A 27,784-nucleotide genomic window follows, 5' to 3' on the forward strand; every position below is an offset into this window, starting at 1 on the left:
GACTGGAAGGTGACTTGCCAGGACCACAAGGGGGTGGGGGAAAGTGGGCAGCAGAACCCCTGCTGGATTCGGTGTTGCGCAGCATCACCTGGACTTTGCAAGCATCTCACCTGGCCCTATCCTGCCTTCACAGCCGGGATTCTCTGGGTCAATCAACACAAACCAGCATCCGGGGCACTAGTGAATGCCAAGTCCTGAGGGAGTCCAAGGAAAAGAGGAGAGGAGGGACTAGAGAGGAGAGAGAGCACAGTGGGGTCTTCCATTAAGTCTCCCCATAAATGGCCTAAATTGGGAGAAAATCCAATATAACAAGCACTTGAAGAGTGGAGAGTAGAAGGGTTAGAGCCAGGGAGAGGCCACGGGCAGACACAGGCCACAACAAAAACGGGCCATGCCAGACCAGGCCAGGGCAGACATGGACCACATCAGACCAGGCCATAAAAACATGAGCCACAGCTAACACAGGTCATGCCAGACCAGGCCACGACAAAGACAAAGCCAGGCAAGGCCAAATAAGACCAGGTCAAGGCACACACGGGCCACCACAAACACAGGCATGACAGATACACCAGGTGGTGTGCACGGGCAGACAGGGGCCTCCAGCTCTTCTCCAACACTGTGAGAAAGAGAAAGGAGCCTGGGGCCTAGGCGAGGGCGCCCACTGCGGTGTGTGCTGAGGGAGGGCACAAGGTACATTGTGGCCAAGAAAAGAGCCTGGCATGTGCGCTGAGTAATGAGATTTTCTATCAAAAATGATGAGAGAATGGGGCCAGAGTGATAGCACAGTGGTAGGGTGTTTGCTTTGCATGTGGATACACAGGATGGACCTGGGTTCGATCCCTGGCATCCCATATGGTCCCCCAAGCCAGGAGCAATTTCTGGAGAGCATAGCCAGGAGCCAACCCCTGAGCATCACCGGGTATGGCCCCCAAAACAAACAAAAACAACAAAATAAATCTGGAAATTCAGCACCTTAAAATGCTTATTCTGATGCCAGAGACCAGTATCGTACTTGCCTTGCCCATGGCAAACCCAAGTTCCATCTCTAAGCACTCGATATGGTTCCCCTGAACACCAAGAGAGACCCCAGTGTACAGTCAGGCAGAAGCCCTGCACAGCCAGGTGTGACCCCAAAAAACAAAAATAAACAAAGGTTTATCCCTACAAAAGATCCACAAGGTCCCCCTAAAATGCCCTCCATGGGACTGGAGAGACAATCTAACAGTAGGGTGTTTGGCCTTGCACACAGCCAACCTGGGAAGGTCCGCGAGTTTGATTTCTGGCATCCCATATGGACCCCCCAAGCCTGCTGGGGAGTGATTTCCTGAGCACAGAGCCAGGAGTAATCCCTGAGCATGACCGGTGTGGTCCAAAAACAAGATGAGATAATAATAATAATGATGATGATGATGATGATGATGATAATAATAATAATAATAATAATAATGATAATAATAATAAATAAAAAATATAAAACAAAATGCCCTCTCCATGGGGGGTGGCCACACAGGGACTAATTCCACCCACAGAAAAGATGTTTCCCAAGAGACAGACAAAGAAAGAAACAGGGACTGAGTAACATCCCATCAACCCATGCAGGGAAGAGCTGGTGAATGCGAGAAGCCACACTGCAATTCTACGAAATTCAGGCTTTAATCATGGCAACACTTTAAACTCATGGACTGCGCAGCCACCTCAGCTTTGTCACAGGCTGCAAGCTAATGACACTGCACTGGAGGCACTGCCCACCCAGACACCCTCTGGTTGCGACTGCTCCTAAACTGGAAAAAGGGCCACAAAGTCCCCTGCAGGCCCCTGAGGCTCTGAGACTCGAGGCTCACCACAGGGGCATCCAGCAGCCACGCTTGGGAGCAGCTCCAAAGCTTCTAGGCTGCACTTCGCTGGCCCCTTCGGCCTCTCTTCAGTCCTGTGCCCCTTCACCAGCCCCCAAGGGAACCCCAGGAGGGTGCACACACACCCCAGGCGATAGGGTGGAGTCCATGCACTCTGCTTCCTGCTGTCCAAATCTCTGCTGGCTCCCAGCTCTCCAGAGGGGCATTTCGGGGAGTCAGAGACCCAGAGAGTCACTGTGCCTTCTGCTACTACAAACGGGTGGGGGGGTGCCTCCGGCAGGTTCTCCTCCAGCTTCAGGCCCAGGTTGTCAAAGCCGATGCTGGCGACAGGCGGGGATGCTGCTCTCCAGTGCTCAGCCGTGCGTGTCGTGGGGTGGCACAGTACAAGACGAAGCCCAACATGATGATAGCGAACGACAAGATGTAGAGCGCCGAGAACTAGGGGGACAAGGAGACAGATGTGGACAGTGTAACAGTGAGGCATTGAAGAGCCCTGGCAGCCTCAGAAGGGGATGCACAGACACACACCACCCCAGCTGAGCTGCAGGTTCTGCCTGCCTACCCAAGGACCCAGCCCCCCACCCTCCACCAACGACAGCACTGTCCTCAGGTCTGATAAGATGCAAGGCAGTTGGAGCGTCTTCATTTTTTGGTCCCAAGGACATTAGCTTGATTTATATATGTCATCCATTGCCTGGACACACAGCTAATTAGGGCATCAAGGTTAGGTGTACATAGCCAAATTTGTAGGGACTAAACAAATATGGGTGTTTAGATCTGGAGGGAAATCTACAGCATCTTTTTATGTTTTTCCTGAAGAGTCTGGAGCCCTGTGAGGTAATGACAAGGAGCCAGTATCCTGGGCTGAACTATTAGGGATTGCTCCAGTCTGTGCCCAGTGGGACCCACGAAAGAGCCAGATTATTCACAATAAGGGGAAGAGACCCCTTCCTTAGAAACAAGGGAGCAGTGAACACACCCTTTCTCCTGGAAATGCTTTGGCCATCACCTCAAAGCTGAACAAGGACCACTACTAGGCCCTTCCAGAATGCATGTGGCACTCTGGAATCTTGGAGCCAGACCAAGCTCCATGGTTCTGATGAAACTAGGCCTTCCCCAGGCAGTGTAGTGGGCCATCTCCCGGCTCTCTCCCTGTGCTGGCATTTCTGTTCTGTTTGGGGGCCAAGTCCAGCCATGCTCAGGGCTTACTCCTGGACTCTGCTTTCAGAGATCACTCCAGATAGGTTTCAGGGGGTCACTTGTGGTGCTGGGGATCAAGCCTGGGTCAGCTGTGCTAGAGAGATAGTACAGTGGGGAGGGTATTTGCCTTGCAAGTAGCCAACCTGGGTTCAATCTCCAGCACCCTATAGTGGTCCCCTGAGACCCACCAGGAGTGACTCTTGAAGGCAGATTCAGGAGAAAGCCCTAAGCATTGCCAGTGAGGCCCCCAAAACAAAACCAAAAACAATGAAATATGAACTTAAAATTCTGTTTTTATAAAAACAATTCCACCATGCTCAAATGCTATACAGGATTCTGTCTTCACAGTTTACTCTGAGGGTCATAGCAGAATGCTCTTTGCTCTTTAAGTCTTAGAAATGGCCTTTGACCAAAAATAATAAAATTGACTTTGAGTTAAGACTGGATGGTTGGAAGGCAGCTTCAAGTCAAGTGAGGGGGGAAAAAAATGAAGCACAAAAATTAGAATAGAGGCCAGGATACATACTCCATCTCTGGGCATCTGTTTAAAGTCATTGGAAAAAAAGATGATGTGAAAAAGAGGCTTCATTTCCAGATGAAGAACAGTTGAAGGAGTAAATATTTACATTAAGGAAGCTATAAAATAGATTTGTTTTTATTGCCTTTATTGACTCACCCTACTTCTTCCTTGGACATGATTGACAGGAATGTTAATCTAAAGTAATTTTAGATCAAATGAACGTTTGGTTTAGAAGAGAAAGAAAAGAAGAAAGAAAGAAAGAAAAGAGAAAGAAAGAAAGAAAGAAAGAAAGAATGAAAGAAAGAAAGAAGAAGAAGAGAAAGAAAGGAAAGAAAGAAAGAAAGAAAGAAAGAAAGAAAGAAAGAAAGAAAGAAAAGAGAGAGAAAGAGAGAGAAAGAGAAGGAAAGAGAGAGAGAGAGGAAGGAAGGAAGGAAGGAAGGAAGGAAGGAAGAGAGAGAAGGAAGGAAGGAAGGAAGGAAGAGAGAAGGAAGGAAGGAAGAGAGAGAAGGAAGGAAGGAAGGAAGAGAAGGAAGGAAGGAAGGAAGGAAGGAAGGAAGGAAGGAAGGAAGGAAGGAAGGAAGGAAGGAAGGAAGGAAGGAAGGAAGGAAGGAAGGAAGGAAGGAAGGAAAAGAGGCTGAAGCGACAGGACAGCAGTAGGGCGCTTGCCCTTGCCTTGTATGCTGCCAACGTGGGACAGACCTGAGTTCGATTCTGGGCACCCCCATAAGGGTCCCCCAAGGCTGCAGGAGTGATTTCTGAGTGCAGAGCCAGGAGTAAACCCTGAGCATCACCAGGTGTGGCCCCAAAACTAAAAATAGGAAGGAAGGGAGGGAGGGAGGAGGGAGGGGGGAGGGAGGAGGGAGGGGGAGGAGGGAGGGAGGGAGGGGAGGGAGGGAGGGGAGGGGAGGAAGGAAGGAAGGAAGGAAGAAGGAAGGAAGGAAGGAAGGAAGGAAGGAAGAAGGAAGGAAGGAAGGAAGGAAGGAAGGAAGGAAGGGAAGGAAGGAAGAAGGAAGGAAACACAGATAAATGAGACCATATGTCACAGAGTTGTTACACAGTTGACCTCTCGGAGATCTTTGGATCTGGACATCTGGTCTACCAAGGACAGGCCTTGAACTGCAAGATTAGAACACCACCACCTCCTAGTGGCAACTAGGTGAAATGCAAGCACAGCCTCATTGTCGAAATCAATGCTGATTTACTTTTATATTTGTTACCTTTTCATGCTCTTCCCCCTAAACCTCAATACCCTGTCAGTCTGAATTCAGATATACCCAAAGCACCAAGCTTCCAAAGAACACAACGAATAAAGGTTTAAAAAAAAATGAGGCTAAAGAGCAAGTGCAGCACCTGCCTTGTACACAGCTATCCCAGGTTCAATTTCTGGCATGTATGGGGTCCCTTGCACACCAAGAGTGATTCCTGAATGCAGAGTAACCCTGCATATCACCAGATATGGCTTAAAGTCAAATAAAATAAAATCACAGAAACAAACAAACCATAAAAGAACAGAAGGTTCTTATCACATGCAGCCCTGCAATGCACAAGTGCTCCTTAAACAGAAATTTCTGAGAAGCCACTGAACCAGGCAGAGTGAGTTCATGCCCCATTCTGGAACAGCGTGACCAAATGCCAAAGCTTTCAGCCTGGACACAGACCTTTGCAAGAACAGAGAATAGAGCTGCCATCTCCTACTGAAACTGAAACAATCAAAGTAATAGCCAACAGCCAACCTCTTCATTCAAAAGACTGTAAGGAGAGACAGCAAGTGAGTCAATAAGCATTTCTGAAGAAGGTGAAGGAGAGATAGATCTAAAAAGAGCCATTCTCCAAGGATGCCCAAGACCCTACTGCAAGATGCAAGTAATCATACAACATGTGTTAGTACAAGAACAGGGGCCAGAGCAATAGGGGTAGAGCATTTGCCCTTGTATGTGGCTGACCTTGGTTTGATTCCCAGCATCCCATCTAGTCCACAGATAAAAATTAGAGTGATTTGGGGACTGAGTGGTGTCACAAGCAGTAGGGTCTTTGCCTTGCACATGGCTAACCTAGGACAGACAGTAGTTCAATCCCCCGGTGTCCCATATGGTCCTCCAAACCAGGAGCGATTTTAGAGCACATAGCCAGGAGTATTCCTGAATATCACCAGATGTGGCCCAAAAAGGAAAAAAAGGAAATTAGAATGATTTCTGAGCACAGAGCCAGAAGTAAAGCCTGGGTGCCACTGGTTTGGTCCAAACCCAAAACCAAACAAGAAAAATACTCAGGCATTGTTTGCCACTTTCAGGAGTGATTTCAGAGCCAGGAATAAGCCCTGGGTATAATCCCAAAACACTCTAAAAAAGGAAAAGCAAAAGAATCAAGATGTGAGAACCCCACTGTTTTCCACCATGTCACACAAGGTGAGAGTGATTTTTTTGTTTTGTTTTGTTTTTTTGTTTTTGGGTCACACCCGGCAGTGCTCAGGGGTTACTCCTGGCTGTCTGCTTAGAAATAGCTCCTGGCAGGCACGGGGGACCATATGGGACACAGGGATTCGAACCAACCGCCTTTGGTCCTGGATCGGCTGCTTGCAAGGCAAACGCCACTGTGCTATCTCTCCAGGCCCCTCAAGGTGAGATTTTTTTTAAGTTAATGCCACTCTTCCTAATTTTAAAAATTAGATAAAGTGGGGCTGGAGAGATAGCATCGAGGGTAGGGCAGTTTGCCTTGCATGCAGGTCATTGGTTCGAATCCCAGCATCCCAAGCCTGCCAGGAGTGATTTCTGAGAGTAGAGCCAGGAGTAATCCCTGAGCACTGCTGGGTGTGACCCAAAAAACAAAAACAAAAAAATTAGATAATGTATCATTTTTCATTAAAATACTTATTATTTATTAACATGCTAATATACTTTTTTTCCTAATGAAGTGACTTTTCCTTTTTTTTTTTTAAAGAATGAGAACTGCGGGCCCGGGCGGTGGCGCTAAAGGTAAGGTGCGCCTGCCTTGCCTGCGCTAGCCTTGGACGGGACCGCGGTTCGATCCCCCGGTGTCCCATATGGTCCCCCAAGCCAGGAGCAACTTCTGAGCGCATAGCCAGGAGTAACCCCTGAGCGTTTACCTGGGTGTGGCCCAAACACCAAAAAAAAAAAAAAAAAGAATGAGAACTGCTATTCTTGTATTTTCAGATTAGCTATAAAAAGCAAAAAATATCTGGGGTTGGAGCCCTAGCACAATAGTTAGAGTATTTGCCATGCACACATCCAACCCAGGTTCTATCTCCAACATGGTCCCCCAAGCATCACCAGGAGTAGTACCAGAGTGCAGAGCCCAGGAGTCACTGCTGAGTATTGTCAAGTATGGCCAAAACACAAACAAGAGCATAGGCAGGGGCATTGCCTTGCATGTGGCTGACCTGAGTTTAAATGTCTTCCCCTGAGAAAGGAAGGAAGGAAGGAAGAAGAAGGAAGGAAGGGGGGAGGGAGGGTGGGAGGGAGGGGAGGAGGGAGGGAGGGGAGGGAGGGAGGGAGGGAGGGGAGGGAGGGAGGGGAGGGAGGGGAGGGAGGGAGGGAGGGAGAAGCCAGCATCTGCCTTACCTTATAGCCAAAGAGGAAGAGTCCAAAGAAGAGACTGTAGAGGTCTGCGGTTCAGGATGCCCAGGTTGACCGAGGGTGGCGCTGGTAACTCTGATGACCAGGGGCATAAAGCTATACAGGCAGAACATGCAGAGCGCAAAGGCCGCAAAAAAGTAGACCTGGGAGGCAAGGTGGGGTTGGTGTGGAATGAGGACCAGAGAAGGTCCACAGCCCAGGCAGGCCCCCGAAAAGAATTCTCCAGTAGGTAAGGTGCTTGCCTTGCATATGGCCCACCCAGGTTCAACCCCTGGCACCCCACATGGTCCCCCCGAGGCTGCCAGGAGTTACCACTGAGCATTGCTGGGTATTGCCAATAATACTAAATAATAATCTTTTATCTTTTTGTGTGCGTGTGCCAGGACCCTCATCCATGAACCTCCCCATTGAACTATCTCCTTGACCCTGCCCCACATTCTGTGCCAAGACCCTCAAGTTCAGTTCTGCAGAGCAGGAAAGGAGTTGAGATGCAGTAAGGTCTTGGTGTGCTCAGGAAACATCCCCAGATGTGCCAGAGCACAGATGTTGTCAAGAAAAGTGACTCTGGGTGATCTTTACATGACTGAAACCCCAACTACAATCATATTTGTAATCAAGGTATTTAAGTAAAGATATTAATTTAAAAAAAGAAGAAAGAAAGAAAAGTGACTCCACATCTTAGAGTTTGCTTGGAGAGGGAGGGTAGGCAGACATGATGGAGTTAACTGGGTCTCCCAACAGCCCTTCTACAGGTATCCAGAGCAGAGGGTCAGGTCTGTTCTCAGTCCTGCTTTATTTCAACAGTTTTTTTGCATTTTTTTTAAATTAATTTTTTAAATAAAATAACCAAAAAAAAAGTATAAAGTTACAAAAATGTCGTTGAAGAATAATATATTAATATTAAAACTGTGGAAAAAAAAAAGAAAAAAGGACACGTCACAAAATTTTCAGATTAATGTGAAGATCATAATTTAACATAAAAGAATATATTCTATGGATTTGTCATCCCAATAAATATGAACAAAATTAACCAAAAAAAAAAAAAAGCACAGTTTGGCAATAAATACGTTTTGATAAGTTAATAAGCTTTTTTATATTGATGTGCGAGTGGACAAAAGAAAAAATTTTGCTCTCCCATTTCTGAAAGCTATTATGAAAGTTTAAAACCCAGGGGGGAAAAGCATAACGTAAATGCTCTAAGGATAGACCTACGGTATTCTAGAGCAAAAACCATTAAAGCTACTTTGACAGGAAATCCTTTTACACAGATAGTGTAATGTGGAATGAATACCATTAAATGCTTACCCCTTATGTGGTTGTTTTATTTTTTAAGCTTTTTTCTCATTTTGCTGTTATTTTTTGTTTCTTATTTTTTTTTTTTTTTAAGATGTCACATATAAACTGGGGAATTTTAGCACCTTCCAGCGAGGTCAGATCAGAGGAGATCAGGCCAGGCTCAATGAGAATTCTAGGAAAGGCAGGTGCTCTCTGAAGCTCACGATTGAGACTTGACTTCGATAGAGAATCACATGCAAGTTCTCAAAGGGAAAAAAAGGACAACTCTAGCTTGCCGCGTATTGAATTACTCTATAACTTTACAGAAGTGCTTCCATTGTATTAAATAAAATATTTCCAAATGTTTCTTTCTTGAGGTGTGTTTCTGCCAAAACACGCTGAACAAAATCACTGATCAAAACAAAAAACAGAAAGGAGAAGGTGCCAAGAGCTGTGGCCACAGCAGTAGGGGCGTTTGCCTTGCACGCACTAGCCTAGGACAGACCGCGGTTCTATCCCTCATTGTCCTATATGTTCCCCCAAGCCAGAAGCAATTTCTGAGCGTACAGCCAGGGAGTAATTCCTGAGCGTCACCATGTGTGGTCAAGAAAGAAGAAAAAAGGAAGGAAGGAAGGAAGGAAGAGGAAGGAGGGAAGGAAGGAAGGAAGGAAGGAAGGAAGGAAGGAAGGAAGGAAGAAGGAAGGAAGGAAGGAAGAAGGAAGGGAGGGAGGGAGGGAGGGAGGGAGGGAGGGAGGGGAGGGAGGGAGGAAGGGGAGGAAGGGAGGAAGGGAGGAAGGGGAGGGAGGGAGGGAGGGAGAAAGAAAAGAAAGAAGAAAGAAAGAAAGAAAGAAAGAAAGAAAGAAAGAAAGAAGAAAGAAAGAAAGAAAGAGAAAAGAAAGAAAGAAAGAAAGAAAGAAGAAAGAAGAAAGATATAAAGAAAGAGAGAAGAAAGAAAGAGAGAGAGAGAAAGAAAGAAAGAAAGAAAGAAAGAAAGAAAGAAAGAAAGAAAGAAAGAAAGAAAGAAAGAAAGAAAGAAAGAAAGAAAGAAAGAAAGAAAAGAAAGAGAGAGAAAGAGAGAAGAAAGAAAGAAAGAAAGAAAGAAAGAAAGAAAGAAAGAAAGAAAGAAAGAAAGAAAGAAAGAAAGAAAGAAAGAAAGAAAGAAAGAAAGAAAGAAAGAAAGAAAGAAAAGAAAGAGAGAGAGAAAGAGAGAGAAAGAAAGAAAGAAAGAAAGAAAGAAAGAAAGAAAGAAAGAAAGAAAGAAAGAAAGAAAGAAAGAAAGAAAGAAAGAAAGAAAGAAAGAAAGAAAGAAAGAAAGAAAGAAAGAAAGAAAGAGAAAGAGAATTAGCATGTATATACATACGATTTTCCAATTCCAGTGGATGCTGGTGATATCCTTATACTCCACAATCAGCCTGAAAAGAAAGCAGCAACTCATACATCCAAGCACCCATTTTTATACCTTAGAAGCATGTTTTCTGATTTTATTCTTCATAGGGCCAGGAATGGGACCCAGGGTCTCATACATGCAAGGCCACGGGCTCTGTCCAGTGTTCAGTCTGGCCCCTCAGACATGTATTTTCGCTGCTCTTCTTTGGCTGAGGTGAGGAACTGTGTTAATTCAGGGACCTTTCTTAGAGGAGAAACCCAGCTTTCATTGCTTCGTAGGCTATGGAGATGAGGGAAAACAGGCAACATTTGCCTTTTGAACTAAAAGTGAATTTTCCCTGGAACTCATGGCCATAGCCTTGGTGACTATCCCCAACTCTGGCCACAAGCCTCAGCACCAAATTACACCCCCCCCCCCCAGAGAATGAGGAGGCCTCGCAGCTGATGCTTCTCTTTCTGGGGGTGTCCACACCATGTGTGTCCTGCCCGGGGTATGCTCACAGCTTTTTGTGAGGGCGATGGGGGTCTTACAGCTGGACGCCACTGACGAAGAGTCCCCGAACAACCCCACCATGCCCAGGAACTCGCAGCGGCTGAGCCTCTTCACAATGTACTCCTCGCACACGTTGGACACAGCATACAGGGATGCACCCAGGAGGTCCAACTCGTCCCCGATTAGCACGTCACTCCCTGCAGGAAGACAGGGGGTCACAAAGCACTGGGTCAGGGTTTCTGCCCCCACTGGCCTACTGCCCATTCATTTTTGGCTTTTTTGGGGTTTACTTTTGGGGTCACACCCAGCAATGCTCAGTGCTTACACCTGGGTTCTGCACTCAGGAATCACTCCTGGGCAGTGATTGGATCAAACCCATGTTGGCCTAGTGCAGTGGTTTCTCAAACAGTAGGGTGTGCCCCCCAGGAGGGGCACGACGGCTCCATAAGGGGGGTGCGTTTGACCTCAGCAAACACTATCATAACAAGCTATGCCCCGTGTTTATGTCTCTGTATGTCTCTGGAGCTGAGAGTTGCTGCGTCCTGCTTCAAACCCTGCTTTGAAAAGCAATGCATTGCAAAACGTGCTCATTGGAACCATTCCATGCATACATCACCCTCTGATTAAAAAAATCAGCTCAAGGGCCCGGAGAGGATAGCACAGCGGCGTTTGCCTTGCAAGCAGCCGATCCAGGACCAAAGGTGGTTGGTTCGAATCCCGGTGTCCCATATGGCCCCCTGAGCCTGCCAGGAGCTATTTCTGAGCAGACAGCCAGGAAGTAACCCCTGAGCACCGCCGGTGTGGTCCAAAAACCAAAAAAAAAAAAAAAAAAAAAAAAAAAATCAGCTCAAATTATTTTATATTTTTTTGTTTTGCAGGTTAAAGTTTTTATAATAAATATAATATTTACGGTCACGTGGGGAACGCAAAAAAATGTTTTCTTCTTCCTAGGGGGGGGCATGACAGAAAATAATTGAGAAGCACTGCCTAGTGCAAGGCAAATATCCTCCTGCTTTACTGTCACTTTAGCCCATTCACTGATGTGGGATTTGACAGAAGGAGAAATCTTGGTTTCTAGAATTGCCAACACTTTTTTTCCTCTTCCTACTTTCTGGCTATGAGTCCTTAGGGTCAAAGTGGGGGAAGCTAGAAGAGACCTGGGGGTCTAGGGAGCTGACGAAGAGAGAAGTGAAATCAGTGGGACATAGTGACAGACACAGGTAAGTACCAGATTCAAGGTGTCCCCCACTCTGAGGTACAGAAAAGAGCTTGTCTTTCATTTATCTCCTCTTTGACAGGACAAAAACATGTTGAGCTTAACACCCAAAAAGGAGCTAGAACCCAGGGCAAGGGCAGGGAGAGAAACCAAGGCCGTGGTTGTGCATGTGGTGAGAGAGCAGAGGCCAGTAACCCTGAAATAAAATTTAAGGTGTCGGGCCCAGAGAGATAGCACAGCGGAGTTTGCCTTGCAAGCAGCCGATCCAGGACCAAAGGTGGTGGTTCGAATCCCGGTGTCCCATATGGTCCCCCGTGCCTGCCAGGAGCTATTTCTGAGCAGACAACCAGGAGTAACCCCTGAGCACCGCCGGGTGTGGCCCAAAAACCAAAAAAAAAAAAAAATTTAAGGTGTTGGGCCGGAGAGATAGCATGGAGGTAAGGCATTTGCCTTGCATGCAGAAGGATGGTGGTTCAAATCCCGGCATCCCCATATGATCCCCGAGCCTGCCAGCAGCGATTTCTGAGCGTTAGAGCCAGGAGTAATCCCTGAGTGCTGCCGGGTGTGACCCAAGACCAAAAAAGAAGAAAAAACTTGAGGTGTCAACCAGAACATGCTTCGACCTTTCAAAGAAAAGCACAAGTTTGGGGGGGGGGGGGCAGGCTGGGGCTGACCCATAAACCATAGTGCGGCCTTACCTGAGTTGTCCTCCCGGCCAGCCAGTATGTCGGCGCCAACCATGGTCCCCACTCCTAGCAGACACACGGCTACAGCCACGAAGTGGATGACACGGTACCGCGCGTATAGGACAAACCACGAGAGAGCCATCAGCACAGGGATGCCAAAGCAGTCCAGAGCTGCGAGGGAATAAACGGGGCTCAGTGCACACAGACAGGGCTCAGGTGGGAGTGGAGGGGACAGAGCTCGACACACACAGGTTCGGTCCCATGTAGAAGCTGAAGGGTTCAGCCATGATTGAGCATCTACTCCTGCCAGCATGGGACTCAAGCTCTCACAAGAACCCTAGGATATCCAATACTGCCACCCCCATTTCAGACATGAGAATAACCAAGGCCCCCCCAGCATGCCCAGAGGAGAGTTTCCTGGTCATATGGTCCAGTATGATATATCAGTCTGGGAAACTGGCACATAGGCAAGGTGCCTGCCTTCCTGGCATGCAACCCACCAGCTCTGATCCCTTGGGGCTGTGGGTCCCACAACACTGCCAGGTATGGCCCAACTTTCTGCCCCCAAAATAGGAGAGCTAGTTACTGAACCTGAAGAATTCTGCCTTGGGGGCCTGTGCAGTTTGCCACTGCGGCCAAGCCCACCTACCAGGGCTCACCCTAAGCTCTGGAGGCAAAGTCTTGGTGCAAGTCGCTCTACAAATTCTGAGTGTGGCACCAGGAAGGGAGAGGAGTGAGGAAGCCACTCTGGCAGGAGAATAGGAAAATGGGGGATTGGGACCACCCACCTCACTACAGCTAGGCTGCAGCAAATTTCCTCAAACTCATCAAAAGCTTCACGTTGGAGCCAAAGCCCCAGAGTAGCCTAAGCACCATCCCCCAAGCCTGCACACTAAAAGTTGGGGGGCTACAGGTGCAAGAGAAGCTTCAGCACACACACCCCCAAGTCCCAGGCAATGCAGAAGATCCATTGAGCAGCAATAACCCCATTCCAGGTCCTCACACTCATGGGGCTTGCCAAGCAAATCTGTGAGCTGAGGTCTGTCCTGGGCCTCTGCAGACTCCTTGTGTGCCTCTGAATGGACCCTTGTGCTCACAGGCCTTTTCTCCCTCACAGCAGACCTTGTGGCCCCCAAATGTCCCACCAGACCTGCTCCAGCTGCAGACACACCTCTTACTTGCCTGCCTAATAAATCAATCTCTCTCTCTGTCTCTCTGTCTGTCTCTGTCTCTCTGTCTCTGTCTCTGTCTCTCTCTCTCTCTCTCTCTCACACACACACACACACACACACACACACACATACACACACACACCTAATATAGGCACAGACACTACGCTCACCATTGGATCACTTTCTCTCTGCAAGTTGCATCCTTTCAGAGGCAGAGCAATAGCACAGTGGAAAGGGAATTTCCCTTGAATGTAGCTGACCTAGATTTGATCCTTGGCATTCTATAGGGTCACTCGAGCCCACCAGGAGTAATTTCTAAGAGCAAACCCAGAAATGACCCCTAAGCACCTCTGGTGTGTCCCCCCTCCAATATAAAAAGAAAAGAAAGAAAGAAAAAAGATGCATCCTTGCATTGACTCCTTAGCTTTGACCTGCAAACCCCTCAACTTTCCCTCTAGCAATTCAGGCACATCTGGTTTCTAGTCCACACTGGAGGAAATCGGGGCAAAGCATCTTGCCAGCATCACAGCACTGTTGCCAAACCAAATATTTACATTTGTTTTGGGTGTAAACTATTCTCATCGGCAGCGTGGGAACTGATTAGCTCGGCTCTATTTTCCCTCATTCCACAAACCCCTTGCGTATAAACAAGCACAGCTGCTGTGCCCGAGAACAGCATACACCTGGGTCCAGGTTTTCTGGGGAACTGCACCTCCCAAGTCAGGACACACTAGCCAGCGTGAGTGGGCGGGCAGAGAGCTCTCACCTGCACACTGGTGAGTGTCGTGTACTGGTAGGCCCGGACGATCAGGTAATTGGCTTCCACATCAGCGACACCAGAAGGACATATTTCCACCACTTCCTTTTCAAGATGTGCAGGAGGTTATCGCTGCCTGGGGGAGAGAGACTGGTGAGTGGACATGGTTCTACCTATATGTTTACTTAGCCGAGAAGAGTTCAAAAATCAAAGGTTTTTTCTCTCCCATTAAGGTGGCCTCCTAAAGGCTGGTAGCCCAACAGAACCCCGACTCCTGCCACAGCTCAGTATCCTGATTCCTTTCGGGCTTGAGATCCACCTTCTGGTGCACACACAAACACACACACACACACACACCACACACACACACACACACACACTGTGTTCCTTACATAAATGCAGTGTAGTGAAAGTGCTGGGGTGTGTCCTGGTCCCTCTCAATAGAGAATAGAGAAAAAGTCACCAACAGACATGGGTTTTATCAGGGGGAGCCGCCCTTCCTAACATGCTACAGGTCACCTCAGGAAATGAAATGGCTTTCCCAGTAACTCATTGTGTATAAGGTCTCATCTGGAGGTCATTTCTGGGGAGAGAAAGGTGCTTTTAAATGAAAATTAAGTCAGTGATAAGCCCAGAAGAAACTTAGGGACCCCACTGAAGAGACAACTGCTACACCAAATTCTATTTACTAAAAATAACTGTAATTTATGCCTTCAAAGAGTCCAACACAACACAGCAGGGGAGAAGAGTTGGTACGGGAATGAAAAATAAAATAAAATAAAATAAAAATGAAGTCATGTAATTTGTAATTTGAATGAAAAAGCTTCAGGGCAAGAGAAACTCTAGAAATAAATATTGTGAGAATCAAAACCAAACAATGGTCATTAAAACCAATTAGCAGTCACTTGCTTTCTTTTTCTATTTGAGGTGTGGAGGGGTGTAGGTGGGGGGGGTTGTGTGGGTGTGTGTGTGTGTCCCCTTCTCTGTCCTAACTGCTCTTACCTTCTTGGTGACAAGCTTTCTATATTATGGACTGGTCCTCCTGGCCCTCATCTTTATTGTCTCTGACTTTTATTACCATACTATCTTTTTTTAATATCTCACAAGTGAGTGCAATAGTTTATGTCTATCCCGTCTCCTTCTGAATCATTTCACTTAGCATAACACTCTTCATACCATCCATGTATAGCAAATGACATGACTTCATTTTTATTTTTATTTTTATTTTTTTTATTTTTGGGTCACACCTGGCAGTGCTCAGGGGACACTCCTGGCTCTATGCTCAGAAATCGCTCCAGGCAGGCTCAGGGGACCATATGGGACACCAGGAATTCGAACCACCATCCTTTTGCATGCAAGGCAAACACCTTACCTCCATGCTATTTCTCCAGCCCGACTGTATTTTTTTAATTAAATTTTATTTTATTTAATGTTTTAAACTTGATTGATGATTGGTTTTAGGGCCACAACAGGCAGTGCTCAGGGATCACTCCTGGACCTCTGCACTCAGAAATCACCTCGGCAGTTGGGAGGCATCTGGGATGTCGGGAATCAAACCGAGGTCCCTCTTGGTTCAGCTGCATGCAAGGCAAAAGCCCTTTTGCTGTGCTATCTCTCCAGCCCCCCGTGACTTCATTCTTGGACCTGAAGATTCTACAATTTGCTCAATCATGGATATTACAGATCTTTAGTGGCCCTTGTTAAAAAATCCTGTGCTTCAGGGTCTGACTGAGAGCAGAGACAGTCTACCCCTTTTAGAAAAAATCTCTCATAGATCTGACTATGAAACAACCTATCAAGATAAATGTGTGAAGGTGGACACTTTCAGGCCAGGAGATAGCACAGCGGTAGAATGTTTGCTTTGCACACAGCAGATCCAGATGGTGGTTCAAATCCCAGTATCCCAGATGGTCCCCCATGCCTCCCAGGAGCAATTCCTATGTGTAGAACCAGAGTAACCCCTGAATGCCACCAGGTGTGACCCAAAAAAAAGGTGGACATTTCCTTTCAATTAGCACCCCCACCGTGCACCAATAAACACAGTGGTCACTGCTGCCTTCCCAGCCGGAATTTAAGCTCTCTGGCTGTTTTAGAATCTACTGACCACCGCAGGACTCTCACTGGTCAGTACACCCAGCAGCCACTTGTATGGATAGGGACAAGGACACAGGCCACTGCGGTGGGTAATCCTGGCCCCAATAACTGGAACATAAAGAGTAAGTTAGCAAGTGCCATCTGCCTCAGTTAACCTATTTGAAATGCTAGGTATTGGGAGGCCTCAAGGAGTTAACACATCACTTAAAAAAAGGAAACAATTGGGGCCGGAGAGACAGAATGGAGGTAAAGTGTTTGCCTTACATGCAGAAGGTCGGTGGTTCGAATCCCGGCATCCCATATGGTTCCCTGAGCCTGACAAGAGCGATTTCTGAGCATAGAGCCAGGAGTAACCCCTGAGTGTAACCCAAAAACCCCTGAGTGTGACACTGCTGAGTGTGACCCAAAAACTATGAGAAAAGAAAGGGAACAACTGAGATAGGTCCCAAAAACACCTTTCAGAATTTTGTGTCCCATTCCTCACTGCTGCACTTACTACTGTAGCTAAGACCTGGAATCCAGCTAGGTGTGCAACCAGAGGTGGATGGATTGTGAAGACATGGTACATAGATCCAATGTAATTTTGTGCAGCAGCAAGGAAAAGAGCATGCAGTTTTTTGCTACCTGGTTGAAACAGGAAGATCTCATGTTCAGTGAAGTAAGCCAGAAGATCTACAGGATGTCTACAGGATGGTCTCATTTGTCTATGGTCTATAATAACTGGGTGAGAAAACAAAACGTAGTAAAGGCAGTCTGCCCAGATCAGCCTTACTCCAGAGCTTAGGAAGGGGAAGGACAGAGAAGGAAAGAAATCAAGATGTGGCCACAAAGATAGCACAGTGGTAGGGTATTTGCCTTGCATGGGTCAATCCAGGAGAGACTGGTTCAATTTCCAGCACCCATATATTCCCCAGCCTGCTGGGGGCAATTTCTGAGTGCAGAGCCAGGAGAGGTCCCTGAGCACCACTGGGTGTGGTTCAACAACCAATCAATCAATTAATCAATAAATAAATAAAGTTAAAAAAAAAGAAATCAAGGTGGGAAGGAGAAGATGAAAAAGGAAAGTAATGGGGCACAGGGGTCTGGGCTTCGGTGATACTGGGGATGTGGGGAGAGTGGCCTAGTTCTACATCCAAAGCACAGACTGATCAACTCTGAAAACATGAGATCTGAGCTACAACCACCGAACACTGTCATGTGCCTATCAGGGTGGCAGGCAGAGGAGGGGCTGGAGATAGGGAAGAACGGAGTCTGGGAGCACAAATGATGGGAACTAAACATGGTGGAATTGGTATTGAAATTTTACGTACCTAAAAATCAACTATCAAGAACTTTGTAAATCATGGTTCTTTCCTAAATATATTTATATATAATGCATTATATTTTATATATAAATGTATATAAATTATTATATATATATATATATATTTTAAAAAAACTACTTTTGGTACATAGTTTCCCCAGCTATGTCATAAACTACTGTAGTTAGCTAGATCATTTGTTCTCAGATGGTTCTAGAATAATGCATCCAGCCAGTGATAAGAATTTTCCCTTCGGGCTCATTCCCTGCCAGCTTTTCCCATCACAAAGATGGGCACAAACACCCCATTCTTCACTTTCTACTTAGCCAGAATCCACTTTGGGAAAGTAAAAGCCTTGTGCTTAATTTTTACACTAGAAGAGAAAAAATGGCAATTGCTTCTGTGTGAGGGTGACAAATCCTGCCTCGCTTTTTGGTACCTTATCGGGCAGTCCTGGGCACTGCCCCTGATCCGACCCCTCCTTCTGGAACCACCATGATACCAATCCACTAGAGTAATAGTTGGGTCCTGTTCTGGATTTGGCTCTATGAGTTTTGTTTTGGGTGGGCCACAAAAGAGTTGGTGGTACTCAGGGGCAACTCTGTGATTAGGGCTCACTCCTGGCTGTGCTCAAGGACTACTCCTGGCTCTCTGCTCAGGAGCTACTCCTGACTCTGTGCTCAGGGAAACAGATGGTGCTGCAGATTCCATCCATGTTGCTGCATCAAAGCAGACATCTGACATTCTGTGCCATCTCTCCCAGCAACACTTTCTCTTTTTAATGCCTGGGAATTGAGTACATTTATGAACATGACGGTCTACCAGTGGTCCTCAAACTATGGCCCGCGGGCCACATATTGTATTTGTATCTGTTTTGTTTCTTCATTGCAAAATAAGATATATGCAGTGTGCATAAGAATTTGTTCATAATTTTTGTTTTTACTATAGTCAGACCCTCCAATGGTCTGAGGGACAGTGAACTGGCCCCCTGTTTAAAAAGTTTGAGGACCCCTGCTAGACCCAGTCCTGCCAACCCACCTGGCTGGAAGGCCAACATCCCGGTGTAGACAAGCAGCAGCAAGCAGTAGTTGGCGAAACTCTGCAGCATGGGCGTGTTCACGCGGTACCGCTCGCCAGGTACTGGCTGCTGATGGCCGTGCCGCAGATGCACAGCGACAGCAATGGCCCAAAGCCACAGTCTTCAAGATGTTCCTGAGCAAGAGAGAGAGAGATGAGGACTAGTGACCCATAAATGCAGCCATAGGTCATACACACACACACACACACACACACACACACACACACCCCTAATCACATGGTTCCAGGTAGGACTTTGCTTCATTTCCTGGCTGACCTGTATTAATTGTCACAGATTCTATGCTAATTGTGGGTTTTTTGGTTTTGGTTTTTTGGGATCACATTCAGTAGCGCTCAGGAGTTACTCTTGGCTCTACGCTCAGAAATTGCTCCTGGAAGGTTCGGGGGACCATATGGAATGCCAGGATTAGAAGCACCGTCCTTCTGCATGCAAGGCAAATGCTCTACCTTCATGCTATCTCTCCGGCCTCCAATTGTAGGTTTTTAATTTTCTTTTTTTTTTTTTTTTTTTTTGGTTTTTGGGCCACACCCAGTAACGCTCAGAGGTTACTCCTGGCTATGTGCTCAGAAGTTGCTCCTGGCTTGGGGGACCATATGGGACACCGGGGGATCGAACCGCGGTCCGTCCAAGGCTAGCGCAGGCAAGGCAGGCACCTTACCTTTAGCGCCACCGCCCGGCCCCCGGGTTTTTAATTTTCAATGATGAATCTGACCATTACGAGATGGGGGAAGAGGGGCCACCAGAAACAGCAGTGCTCAGAGGCGACTCCCGGTGATGTGACTCAGGGACCATACACTGGCAAGGATGGAATCAACACCTCGACAGTGGCTCCCTTTGAGCCATCTCCCAAGTCTGAAAGCGAATTCCTTCCACAAAGCACCTGACCTGTAATCTGACCATTAAGTACCATGTCCATGTTACACGTGTCTGGTATTTTATTACAAACAGATCAGCCACCTCTCACTAACTGCAGATGTGGTGGTGACAAACCAAAGAATCATTGACTTCTCACTGGGACCTTCCCACTCAAATGCCTCCTGACACATTAAGAGATGCTTTTTGGGGATTTTTGTTTGTTTTTTAGGGGTCCCACATTCAGAGATGCTCGGGGTTCACTTCTGGCTCTGCACTCAGGGGTCATTTCTTGGCAGGCTCGGGGGACCATATTGGATGTGAGGAGCGAACCCAAATCAGTTGTGTGCAAGACAAATGCCCTTTCCACTGTATTGCCACCCTAGCCTTCTGAGATGCTTTTTTTTTTTTCTAATTTTTTTGGGGTATCTTTGGGTCACAACCCATGACACTCAGGGATTACTCCTGGCTAGGCATGCAGAAATCATTCCTGGCATGGGGGACCCTATGGGACACTGGGGATCGAGCCCAGGTTCATCCTGGGTCAACTGCAAGGCAAATGCTCTACTGTTATGCTATCACTCTGGCCCCCTCTGTACTGTCACTCCAGCCCTCTGAGATGCTTTTTAAAACTGTGCACTGAGGGACTAGAGCAAAAGTAGAGATGGCAGAGCACTTGCCTCGTTGGGCACTTGCCTTGCACACAGCCAGCCTGGATTCAAACCCCAGCATCTCATCTGGTCCCCTTAGCACCACCAGAAGTGATTCCTGAGTATAGAGCCAGGAGTAAGCACTGAGCATCATAGAGTGTGGCCCAAAAAAAACAAAACAAAAAATAAAAACTGGGCCCTGAGCAAAGAGCCAAAAGTAAACTGTTCACAGCCCCATGTGACCCACAAAACAAAACAAAGCACCAATTTAAAAAAAAAAAAGTTCAATAATGGAACACTTTCATGCCTAGAACCAAATTTGGGTTTATTAAACATCAATTGCCCTCCCCAGCACAATGCATGCACTTGGGTTAACAGTAAGTTCAGCACTACTACTCTCTCTGCACCTCTCTAACTAATGCACACCTGCTCCCAACTCTCCCTCATGTCTCCACCTGCCCTCATTCATGGGATGTGTATGGACCCCTGTGCACCTTGTCTCACTCACAAACCATCTCACTGAGACCCAAGACACTAATCAAGGCAGAGAACACCAAATGTTGCATAATCTGTATTACACTGTGTCCCGTTATGGGCTTGGAACAGTGATAAATCTGAAACTAGGGCCTGGAGAGATAGCACAGCGGTGTTTGCCCTGCAAGCAGCCGATCCAGGACCTAAGGTGGTTGGTTCAAATCCCAGCGTCCCATATGGTCCCCCGTGCCTGCCAGGAACTATTTCTGAGCAGCACAGCCAGGAGTAACCCCTGAGCACCGCCAGGTGTGGCCCAAAAAAAAAAAAATCTGAAACCAATGAAGAGAATAAGTGAAGGCGGCACTAAGTCCTGGCCACCAGTTGGCAGAATTGCTCTGGCAGGAGCAGCGGTCCCATTGCATCACAGACTGTCCTCCAGGAGGGAGAGCCAAGAGCCACAAATTGCCCATGAAGATTTCAAGTTCCAGAAAAGCACTCCTCTTGGCTCCAAAAAAACATGACCTCATCTATAATGGAAGAGACGGCGAGAGAGCAAGCAAGCATAAAGAGTGGACAAGAGCAGCTGCAGAAGGTGGTGGAGGATAAACAAGCACCGCTATGAAACCAGGTGCTAGAGAGACAGTTCTGTGGGCAGGACAACCACCTGGTATATCACTAACCTGAGTTCAATGGTCAGATGGTCTCCTGAATACCACCAGGAAAGACCCTGAGTATAGTCAGGTGTGGCCTCAAAACCAAAAAAAGTAAATAAAAATAAAAAATAAAACACACCAGGCCTTGGGGCCAGAGAGATAGCACAGCAGTGGGGCATTTACCTTGCTTGCAGCAGACCTGGTAGGGACTTGGTTTGATTCCCGGCATCCCATATAGTCTCCCAGCCTGCCAGGGGAGATTTCTGAGTGCAGAGCCAAGAGTAACCTTTGAGCACCACTGGGTGTGACCCAAAATTTAATTAAACAATAAATAAAGTTTAAAAAAAAAAACAGGCGCTGAAGTGGTGGCGCTAGAGGTAAGGTGTGTCTGCTGCCTTGCAAGTGCTAGCCTCGATTCCCCAGTTCCCATATGGTTCCCCCAAGCCAGGAGCGATTTCTGAGCACTTAGCCAGGAGAAACCTCTGAGCATCAATGGGTGTGACCCAAAAACAAAAAAAATTTTTAAATCAATAAAAAGAAAAAACACACCAGGCCACAGCAATCAAATAGCAGGAAGAGCATTTGCCTTGCAGTCAGACAACATGGGTTTGATCCCAGCACCCCATTTGGTCCACAGAACCTGCCAGGAGTAACCTAAAAAATAAGTAAGAACAAAGACTCAAAACACTACAGCTCTAAACTTTGAGTTTTACTATTTTTAAATTTTAAGACTATTTGCTATTATTGAGGGGGATTCCCCTCAGTGCCCAGGAAGCCCCTCCTGCTGATTCTTGGCCAATAGGTCATGCTGTTTGACTTCTGTGGTGTCACAGGTCCCTAGGCTATCCCAGTGGTGTTCAGGGGTCTCCACAGTGACCCCCATGATGCTCAATGAACAATGTGGTGATGGGACTCGAGCCCCTCTATGCATGTGCCATGTCCCACACTGGAGCTCCAAATGTTCTCAAAAGTTAGAACCGGGGCCGGGCGGTGGCGCTAAAGGTAAGGTGCCTGCCTTGCCTGCGCTAGCCTTGGACGGACCGCGGTTCGATCCCCCGGTGTCCCATATGGTCCCCCAAGCCAGGAGCAACTTCTGAGCACATAGCCAGGAGTAACCCCTGAGCGTTACTGGGTATGGCCCAAAAACCAAAAAAAAAAAAAAAAAAAAAAAAAAAAAAAAAAAAAAAAAAAAAAAAAAGTTAGAACCGACGTGCAAAGCATCTTATGATTTCAAATGTTTTATGTATGGACGTTCAGAAAGTATTTATAAGAATTTTTCCTGTTTGCTCCAAAGTCCTAAAACAATGACTGACCAACCACGCCTCAGGATCAGGGTTGGGGGAAGATGTGTTCCAAGAGCACCATTTAACTGCCTGTTTCATTAACTTTCATGTTCATTAACATTAATGCCTGAACATTAACTTCCCTGTGGAAAGGATGCAGGTTGGGAGTAACCAAAAAAACAGACCTAGGACAAGAAATGTGTGGAAGAAGTAATAAAAAAAATACAAGACATAAGGTGAGAAATTGCATCATATTCCCACCAAGAAACTCAGCATTAATCCACTGCAAGGGGAACCCCGTTAGCATGTTCTGATCCAGTTTCCAACCCAATTCCCATCCAATTCCCCCCAACTCCATGGCCATCTTCACAGGGGCTCAGCCCCCAGCCACTGCTTTCAAAATAGATAAGGGCAAGAAAGGCCAGTTCCTTATCCTGACCTCCCAACCTGCTCACACCTGGAGAAACAGGGTGTGATGGGGGTGGATCTTGGTACAAAGAAATGTGCAGATGACAAACAGAAAGGGAATGTCAAGGTTGGCCACAGAATGAGGCCTTTGTCTGGAAAAAAATAAACAATATCATTTTACAGCCCCTAATAAAATAAACAGCCAGGCCGATCTCAACATCAGTAAGTAGCTCCTAACATCACCAAGAGAAAGATGTGGCCACAAATGTGACCTGCTGGGCACACACAATATCGAGGACATATTATTTATGCCCCTAAAACACCCCACCAGATCTTTTCATGGGGAGCCCTGGTAGGGGCAAATCCTGGTCTCCCTAATATATAGCCAAAGGTAGAGAAAGTGGACATTCTTTTCACAGGCAAAACAACAGCGAGCAGGTCAGGTCTGATCTACAGCCACTTTTGATGTCAGGACATCCCCTGTGTGGGGGCCAGAGTGATAACACAGTGGTAGGGTGTTTGCCTTGCATGCGGCCAACCCAGGATAGCCTGGGTTCAATCCCTGGCATCCCATGTGGTCCCCCGAGCCTGCCAGGAGCAATTTTTGAGCATAGAGCCAGGAGTAACACCTGAGCACTTCCGGGTGTGGCCCAAAAATCAAAAAAGAAAAAAAAGTAAAGAAAGAAAATCCCCTGTGTGTAGCTCACAGCAGTGCTCCCTGACATTGCAAACCCCCTCAGAGATTGGGGAGATCTGATAGCCAATTTCCATAGCATCTGGGCCCTGAGTTCAAGCCCCTCCCTGCACCTCTTGGTTCCTCCAGCAATGCCAAACATAGCGTTGGTAGTGCCCAAGCAACACCTAGTTAGAACTGATAGTGGCACTAAAACAAAATCATAATAAAATACCATTTGTTTTCACCACTATTCCAAAAGCAAGGGAAGTGCCCACTGAAGCACCAGTGGGAGATGCCCATGTCTGCTGTGTCTTCTCAGAGAGGCAGCGCTGTGGTCAAGAAGCAACACAAAGGGCTGGGCACAGGGTTTCATGGAGGGACTCCAGGCTCCACATGCTGTGTATGCACCCAGTCCAGAGAAGTCCTTTTATCCCAGTGGCCTTTTGCACCTTCCCTGCCCCTGGGCTGCAGAGATAAAGAGCAAACAGGGCACTTACCTTGCACACTGCTGAACTAAATTCTATCCCCAGCACTCCATGTGGTCCCCTGAACACCAGTGGAATTGATCCCTGAGCACAGAGCCAGTACACCTCTGGGTGTGGCCTAAAAAATGGAAATTTAGGGTTCCAAAATATTTCCAAAGATCACATTCCTAGAGAACTGAGGTTTCTAATGGAGAGGAAACTGAGGAATTCTGTAAGAGAAGATTCACACTGTATCTGCTCAGCCTGTGCCTGGTCTGTCACCCAGATGGGGTGGAGGGTCCTAAGAGGCAAGGCCATGTCATGGTTGTGACAATCAATAAAGGTTGGCTTATGGCTGCAAAGGTAAAAACCCACCAGAGAGTGCCAGGGGCAGGGACTCAATGGATGAAGGAAGAAATACTTCCAGAGAGCAACCTGGACCAGAGTCAACCTAGATCATCAGCAGCACTCAACAAAAATACAAATAGATGGGTCATTGGGGGCCTGAGTGATAGCACAGGGATAGGGCATTTGCCTTGCATGCCCGATCCAGGACAAACCTCAGCATCCCATGGTCCCTCGAGCCAAGAGTAATTTCTGAGCGCATAGCCAGGAGTAACCCCAGAATATCACAGGATGTGACCCAAAAAGCAAAAAATATACATATAGGTAGGTAGGTAGGTAGGTAGATAGATAGAGAGAGAGAGAGAGAGAGAGAGAGATAACATAGAACTCAGAGGGAACGCATGGTTTTCCAGGAAAAAGGGAAGGAGGAAGGGGAAAAGAAAGAGAGGAAGGAAGGGAGGAAGGAAGGAGGGAGGGGGAGGGTAAAGGAGGAAGGAAGGAAGGAAGGAAGGAAGGAAGGAAGGAAGGAAGGAAGGAAGGAAGGAAGGAAGGAAGGAAGGAAGGAAGGAAGGAAGGAAGGATGGAAGGGAGGGAGGGAGGGGGGGGAAGGGGGGAGGGAGGGGGGGGGGAAGAAAGAAGAAAGGGAGGAGGGAAGGAATGAAGGAAGGGAGGAGGGAGGGAGTAAGGGAGGGAAGGAAGGAGGGAAAGAAGGAAGGAAGGAAGGAGGGAAAGAAGAAAGGAAAGAGAAAGAAGGAAAGAAGGAGGGAGGGAGGAAAGGAAGGAAGGAGGGAAAGAAGGAAGGAGGCAGGGAAGGAAGGAGGAAAAGATGGAAAGAAGGAAGGAAGGAAGAAAGGAGGGAAGGAAGGAAGGTGGGAAAGAAGAAAGGAAAGAGGCAGGGAAGGAGGAAAGGAGGGAAAGGAAGGAGGCAGGGAAGGAAGGAGGCAGGGAAAGAAGGAAGGAGGGAGGGAAGGAAGGAGGGAAGGAAGAAAGGGAAGGAAGGAAGGGAGGGAGGGAAGGAAGGAGGGAAGGAAGAAAGGGAAGGAAGGAAGGGAGGGAAGGAAGGAAGGAGGGAGGAAGGAAGAAAGGGAAGGAAGGAAGGGAGGGAAGGAAGGAAGGAAGGAGGAAGGAAGGAAGGAAGGAAGGAAGGAAGGAAGGAAGGAAGGAAGGAAGGGAGGGAGGGAGGGAAGGAAGGAAGGAAGGAAGGAAGGAAGGAAGGAAGGAAGGAAGGAAGGAAGAAGGGAGGGAGGGAGGGAAGGAGGGAGAGAGGGAGGATGGAGGGAGGGAAGGAAGGAAGGAAGGAAGGAAGGAAGGAAGGAAGGAAGGAAGGAAGGAAGGAAGGAAGGAAGGAAGGAAGGAGGGAGGGAGGGAGGGAGGGAGGGAGGGAAGGAAGGAAGGAAGGAAGGAAGGAAGGAAGGAAGGAAGGAAGGAAGGAAGGAAGGAAGGAAGGAAGGAAGGAAGGAAGGAAGGAAGGAAGGGTATTTTCTATCCACAATGCTAGATAGACCCTGGTTCCCCAAGTTTTTCCCCAAGCCACCTTATTTAAGTAATAAAGCAGAATTGCCTCCTACTCCATAAGCTAACACCCATCACATTCTGTCATCCTCTGTACTGAGCGCTGGGACTTCAGGGGAACCAGTTAATCCTGCAGTGTTTTATGATTCAACAACAGCAACTGAGAGAAGAACCTGAAAGGCGTCTGGACCCAGTCAGTGGCCCAGTGCACTGTCCCAGCCACTCTTGTCCTCACTCAAGCATGTAACTTGGCAGTGGCAGGTACTTTTCAACTAAGTGAACTTCAACCTCTGGGCCACCCTCCCCAACTCGGTGAATTCCTGGAACCACTGATTGTATGATTGTATTCTGGGTCTGCGGGGTGGGGGTGGGGGCCCAGAGAGAACTAACGTCAAAAGATCCCAGGGTGTGGCCGGTGAAGGGGTGGGTTCACTACCCTGAACCAAACATGACAGAAAGAGCATGGAGGAATGGAAGATGTTTTTCCTGATCTCTTCTTTGTCTACTCAGTGACACAAAGTTTTCTTTTTTTTTTTTTTTGCTTCTGGTTTTTGGGCCACACCAGGTGACAATCAAGGGCCACTCCTGGCTGTGCTCAGAAATCGGTCCTGGCTCCGGGGACCCTGTGGGATGCTGGGGGATGAACTACTGTCCATCCTGGTTAGCGCTGCAAGGCAAACGCCTTACCACTTGTGCCACTGCTCCAGCCCCCACAAAGTTTTCTTAACAGCAAATGGTTGACTCCCCCCAATCTAGAGTCTTCCTTAAAAGGACCAAGAAAGGGAAAATCTGAAGAAAAATCTATAAAAGAAAAAAAAAGTCTATAAGGAAAAATCTAGAAGAAAGCCTTTGGGGCTCAGGTGATCATTTGGTAGCATCTGCAGCTCTCCCTGCCTCCTGGATTAGCCCCAGACTTCCTTGTGCCCTGCAATTGTCGGCTGAAAATTCAGGCTTCCCAACTGCTGATCAAGCTTGCTGGACTTGCCGATGGGACATCCATCCATCATCGTGGGCCATGATTTATTTATTGCATCCATGCTAATGGACCCCATCAGAATATCTGACCTTCTGGTTTCTGCACCATGCCTTGCAATTTAGAAATCTGTCCACTACCTGATCTGACTTGATTTTCGATCCATTCTACAGTGCCCTGGGGGTTACAGATAGGGAAACTGAGGCAGAGGGCATGGATTGCTGTGGTAATGTTCAGAGGCAGACTCAGAAACCAGATAGACCCACTGGTCCTGAAATCACTCTTGTTCTCTTTTTGGTTTTGGATCACACCTGGTGGTATTCAGACATTACTCCTGGTAGGCTCAGGGGATCATGTGGAATGCCAGGCTCGAACCATGTGCTGGGTCAGTCACATGTAAGGCAAATGCCCTACCTGCGGTGCTATCTCTCCAGCCCACTCTTGTCCTTTTCTTAGAAGGGCCACCTCCAGCAGTGTTTGGTCTGGGTAGTGTCATGCTCAGGAACACCAGAGCTCCACCTGCTGTGCAGGGCAATGCCAGGGGTGAAGCTCTGACCTGGCACACACTACATGTGTGTTCTACCACCATTTCTTACTACACAGTTCCATTATAGAAGTCACTGGGATTTTCAGCATCTACTTTTTTTGGCTTTTTCTCACTGCATTAATATTTGATGGAAATGGATAAAGCCTCAAAACACAGACTGGATGATAATTATACCAACTCTTGCTCTTTTTGGGGTGGTGGGAGGGAGTAGGGAGCCAAGGCCAGCGGTGCTCAGAGGCCACTCCTGGTGCTGCTCAGGGATCATACAATGGCAGGGATGGAATCACATACCCGGAAGCCAT

The 27,784-nt window shown here is 47.4% G+C and overlaps 1 protein-coding gene across 1 annotated transcript; it reads right to left on the bottom strand.

Moving 5' to 3' along the window:
- Positions 1 to 1,776: 1,776 nt before the first annotated feature.
- On the bottom strand, positions 1,777 to 27,784 carry SLC35F2 (solute carrier family 35 member F2). Its single transcript, XM_049778357.1, is given in 16 exon segments — positions 1,777 to 2,220; positions 2,223 to 2,291; positions 7,152 to 7,202; positions 7,204 to 7,224; positions 7,226 to 7,309; positions 9,802 to 9,853; positions 10,359 to 10,384; positions 10,387 to 10,517; positions 12,235 to 12,393; positions 13,226 to 13,295; positions 14,161 to 14,234; positions 14,237 to 14,287; positions 18,585 to 18,680; positions 18,683 to 18,730; positions 18,733 to 18,758; positions 27,774 to 27,784. Coding segments are annotated over 16 exon segments (1,413 nt in total).

Source organism: Suncus etruscus, chromosome 8 (genome assembly GCF_024139225.1).
Source record: "Suncus etruscus isolate mSunEtr1 chromosome 8, mSunEtr1.pri.cur, whole genome shotgun sequence".
Classification (NCBI taxonomy): domain Eukaryota; kingdom Metazoa; phylum Chordata; class Mammalia; order Eulipotyphla; family Soricidae; genus Suncus; species Suncus etruscus.